This window comes from Pistacia vera, unplaced genomic scaffold, assembly GCF_008641045.1.
Source record: "Pistacia vera cultivar Batoury unplaced genomic scaffold, PisVer_v2 Contig69, whole genome shotgun sequence".
Taxonomy (NCBI): Eukaryota; Viridiplantae; Streptophyta; class Magnoliopsida; order Sapindales; family Anacardiaceae; genus Pistacia; species Pistacia vera.
Genome location: NW_022196545.1, coordinates 586,544 through 591,789, shown reverse-complemented (window position 1 = coordinate 591,789; position 5,246 = coordinate 586,544). Strand labels below are relative to the sequence as shown.

Here is a 5,246-nt window from a genome sequence, read left to right as displayed (position 1 = left end):
TACTCTTATTTTTAAATTAATTTACATGAATCTGACTTTTACTTTTTAACCAAATTAATTAACTTTTTGAACAAAATTATCCTTGAATTCAAAACAAATTACAACCCACCCAAGCCACCACCCCCACCCACCTACCGCCAGCCAAACCACCGTCAGTCGCTGTCGGAAGTCGCCAAAAGAAGCTAGAAATCACTATGAGTAGCTCACCGTCACCGGGAGGCTCCGATATGACCGTTTCTAGCCATTTTGATGGCTGAAAACGGTCATATTGAAGTAGATCTAGCTAGAAATTGTCATATTGAAGCCTACCAGTGTCTCTCAGCTACTCACGGTGATATCCAGCAACGACTGGCGGTGGCAGGCAGTGGCTTGGGGTGATTTTGTTATAAATTAAAATTTTATATAAGCGGGGGTGTTTTAGCTAAATTTGAAATGTTGGAGATTAAAAAAAATTATACAAAAATTAATAATATAAATAATATTATACTAATATTTAAAAAGAGGACAATTTAGTAATTTAAATAACATAATCACCAATTTATTCCTCCTAACCAAACATATTAATATAAGATATACATCAATTTATTCCAACTAACCAAACGCATTTTCTTAAGGATTCCCAGTAATCTTCAAGGTAATCTAACTTTTCAGTAATCTAACATTCCCAGTAATCTAATATTTCCTGAACCAAATGCACCCTAAAGGGAAAGTTGATCTTCACTTTTCAGCATAATGCAAACCGCTTGAATATGAAAGGTTGCCTCACATTTTAATGTTTAGGCCTGCGACACAGCCTCCCCAAATCAACAGCTTCCTGGTACAAACATGTCAGATGAAATATCAGACGAGATTGATTTAATTTCTACATAACATCAAGGTTTAAAACAATACAGAATGACTTGAGTTACCACGTGTAGTTTCGTATGCAATACTCGTATACGTAGATACATACATATGCATACAAACTGATAAGAGGAAGGAGATAGTTTTGTTAAATAACCTCAGTGTAGTCATGGCTGTAACGAACCAAAAAGATGCACCGGCAGCCTTCTATATCATTATTATCATGATGTAACTGCCTCTGGATTTCTACAACGTAGGCATCACAGTAGACTGCTTGATGTTCTCTTTCCTGTAATCCGCCATTAAAGAGAGAGAGAGAGAGAAAAACAAACAAACTTAGTTTAAGGGTATGTCTCTTCTCCATTCTGTTTCTTCCATACTTCCCAAGGCAACAACCTCACATAGCATACAAATGGGTTTCATTTCTATATATGAACTGCAAGTAATGCACCATGGATAGTTGAATCGCAACAATAATTAAAGAATAAGCAAATGATAGTCAACACAGCAACAACCCTCTATACGCTTTTCAAAGTGCATAGTCCAAAACGCGTAATTGATAGTTGCATGTTACTTCCTTCTTATTTTTCTAAAGAAAATGGAATACCTGGTAGCACAGTACAAGATCTCCAACGTTGACCTCATGACACTCTGATGGTTCTAACGGAATAGATCGCTCACGAACACCCTCTTTTACATTCACCCATTCATCTTCCGCATTGCCAAACCCAGAAAATCGTACACGTACTTCCTATGAATATATGCACTATTTAGTAATTTATTGTAGGTTTAAATAATGAACAAATCTCTCTCTTTAATGAAAGATATAGTAAGCTCAATGTTTCACTGGACAATGTGTACTTGATTGAACTAGTCTAAGCCGTATTGTTGCAGGTTGAAATGAGTTTACGCACTGATCAGAGATTAGATAGCTTTAGTTTGAAAAAACCAAGATCCAAAATGTCGAGTTCAATTGCAAAATAGTAATGTCGAAACAAGGAAAGCATTAGAAATAATCACCAAAGCTTGAGAAACAATTCGCTGGTTCATTTTAAAAGATCTCATAAGCAAGGCACTTGTTTAAGAAATGCCACGTTGATCCTTAAGAAACATAAATTCATTGTAAATGATTCTTACTAGATCACCAGCATATGTAACCCTGTAGGTGAGGAACGAAGCAACATCGTACCTGGACGTTACACCAAAAAAGCATTTCAAACATTCTACAATAAATCATAATACGGTTTCTGTACATGCAAGAAGCAAATATAGCAATTTAACACAAACTTCTGCGATCCCATGTTACTAGATACATTCTTACCATGCAGCGTCTTTTGCTGATTTAGCTTCAAATTGGCATTCCTTTAGTTCTGAGATCCGGTTACCTGCATAATAATTGATATCAGAAATCAAGTTATAGTTCTGTTTATAGTTTTGCATCTATGGCAATACTTTTACTGAGACTGAATGACAAAATCAGATGGTCAGCTATCATTATTAATTTCCATAGGATGGCCTGATATGTATACAGCATAAGCATTTAATTCATCTTTAAAATGAGGGAAAAAAATATCGGATTATATTTTGTCATCATAAACTGCATTCAGATTTTGCTGAGTAGAGAAGGAAAAACAGGTATTACTGATCTAAAGCCTTACATAGGAAGTTAATAATTAACATTCCAGCAGCGGGAAAAGAGGGAAAAAAGAATATAGAGGTAGATTGAAAGTAACCAAAAAAGACATTTCAAAGCGAGTTATAATACTCAAAGGTAACTAATCTGCATCACGTCACCAGTTTTCATATACTTTAGCATTCTTATTTATAGAATATAACTAAAGGAAAAGACTATTAGACTTTATCCCTCATTTTCTCAATCATAAACAATCAACAGTAGGCATCCAAGAGCCTCCAGTAAACTTGTTATTGCTCCTAAAAGAAGGCCGAGAGAAACTATATCAACAAGGCTGCCAGTCGACGTCATTGCACTTGGCAAGTATGTGCTGTATCCAAAAATCATGATTGATTCAAAATGAATGACAGGTTATGGTCATTGACAAGAATGAGATCCTGGCACCAGCTTATCCTGTTTTGCCATAGCTGCAAAACTGAATTAGAATGGCTTACATTATGCTCTATGTTATAATTCCTCGTTCAGATTTTGATGATGTCCCAATTATATAACTGTTTCTTTTTCTTATTTCTTGAATGCAATTCCACTATTGCAAGTACAACAAACTCTAACTCAACAAGTGACACTCTTGGGTTAAACTTGTGGGTAACTAGCAACCTAAGTTTAGTTCTACACGATCAATAAACCTCAAACAACATTTTCCAATAATTATTATGCAGATTATCAAGCCTAAAGTTCAAAACACACAGATAAATGATTCAACATAACATAATTTCAAAAATCTTAATTTCACAGCAATTCTACTCATGCTGATACAAAACCTTTAGGCTTTTGTGAAGTCTCAGGTTCAATGCTTGGAAAAATTTCACGAGAAAGATTAACAAAGAAACTAAGGGCCTTAGATGAAGACGGTTGGACTTTAGTTCGTGAGCCTTTCAGCTTATCCAGGAACCAACTTTGCACCTATAAGAAAATAAGAACAAGACAAGAGTTATGAAGGGATTCAAACAAACAAATAATAAAGTTTGGAGGAGACTCAAGAAAACAACCTGTTGCCAAGGAATGGCAGGTCTCGCAGCACGACTCGCAGCAAAACTGATAAATACAGAGAAATACAGAGAAGAAAAAGACTAAATGTTCACAAAACTTGTTATCTAAAGCACATAATAGTAATCAAAAAAAAGAAAAGAGACAATTTTGATTCAATTAAGGCTACATAATGATTTTCCAGAAAGGGATTCCACCTAAAACTGGTTGCGAGTGCTTGGCAAAACTCCTGGCTCAATGATGCTTCGCCTAACTCCTTATATGTACTCTCCAATTCCTTAATCTATCAAAGAAGACGAAACAACAAACCCGCGTTCAGACAGGTGGACCTTTTCTCTTGGAATTGTAAAAGAAATCTTGAGATCTCATCTTTCTCAACCCATGGGTTTGAGGGGTTCGCTTCAGTAGTTGTAAGTTAAATTTTATTTTTTTAAACAAAAATGAGATAATAAAGTATGTACTTATATAAAATGTATATAACTGAACACACAGAGGACAGCTAAAGTGAAAAAAAATTTGAACTGGAACTTGAACTTGAACTGCAAACTCAATAGACAGCCCAGAAAGCTACAAAACCCAGTGAAAACAAGACAAAAATGAATGAACCTACCTCACTTAAACCTTCACAATCCTTCATAAACCTTCCATAAAATTCCAAAAATTATCATAAACCTCTAAAAAAGTTCTTCATACACGGTACACCCCATCAGAAGTTCCATAAAAATCAAAATCAGACCAATGAACTATTTAAGAAAAAAAAACCCATAATCATCATTCTGAGCAGAAACCATTATAATACAGCATAGATTAAACACTTTAAGCAACATAAGCACACAAACTGAGAGGTGAACAACCAAAACATACCCTCATGATAAAATGAAGAAACCATGAAGAAAATACTCTCAAAGATAATATTTTTATTATTTATTTATTATTATGTTACCTCAGCAAGTGTAAATTCAGGCCATGAGTCTCCTGCTGACACCAAATCCCCCATGTCTTTGAAAAACTGAACAAGTTCAAGTGAGAGAGAGAGAATCTTTGAGGCTTCACTTTCAGGAGTTTTATGTCAGAACTGAGGTTTTAGTTGGTGCTTAGTGGATTCTGTCGCCCAATTACATCTTGCCACGTCGGGTTCAGAACAAGTAGACCCCACGTGCATTCTATATTGAAAAGAACTGCTCTAAAACGACATGGTTTTGGTGTCATAGATTTTTATTTTCCTCTAGTTTTTTAGCAATGACATAGTTACCGAATATATACCGAATTCATGCAATGACATGAGGTTATCTTGTTTTCTTAAAAAAAAAAAATTTATAATTAATCGACGGTCAGAATGATACCACGTCATTCAGTGCATAAATTCAATATACATTCTTCAATAACTGTATTATTTTTCTTAGTTTTTAGTACTTGCATTGCATCACAAAATACAAATGACTTTGTATTGTATGTTCATTTCTAAAGGTCTTTTTTACAAATGATTATAAAAAAGTATCAAATAGAGTGATTTATAAGACTGTCCTAATATTTTTTATTAAAAAAATAATGTTCGGTGGAACATTAATCAACAGTTAAATTTGTATTATGCTAGAATACTTTATTATGAAAGTCAAGACATCTCATCATTTGGATCTAATCGGTTGAGATTTGTAGAATCTGCATATATAAATAGCAATTAGAGCAGTTTGGATAATTGTATGGAGGTTGAACTTGACGTTTT

The 5,246-nt window shown here is 34.4% G+C and overlaps 1 protein-coding gene across 4 annotated transcripts; it reads right to left on the bottom strand.

Moving 5' to 3' along the window:
• Positions 1-678: 678 nt before the first annotated feature.
• On the bottom strand, positions 679-4,572 carry LOC116113743 (protein SAWADEE HOMEODOMAIN HOMOLOG 1-like). Of its 4 annotated transcripts, none has more exons than XM_031399904.1 (9): positions 4,467-4,572; positions 3,721-3,806; positions 3,526-3,571; positions 3,298-3,439; positions 2,165-2,228; positions 1,981-2,032; positions 1,451-1,594; positions 1,001-1,132; positions 679-814 (listed from the first exon to the last, which is right to left on the bottom strand). In XM_031399904.1, exons 1-9 carry the CDS (start codon positions 4,518-4,520, stop codon positions 770-772), a joined length of 765 nt encoding a protein of 254 aa, XP_031255764.1. In that variant the 5' UTR covers positions 4,521-4,572; the 3' UTR covers positions 679-769. The 4 variants fall into 4 exon arrangements, with proteins under 4 accessions (XP_031255764.1, XP_031255765.1, XP_031255767.1 ...); XM_031399905.1 differs by lacking the exon at positions 4,467-4,572 and adding an exon at positions 4,134-4,235; XM_031399906.1 differs by lacking the exon at positions 1,001-1,132 and having other exon boundaries at positions 688-814.
• Positions 4,573-5,246: the final 674 nt, after the last annotated feature.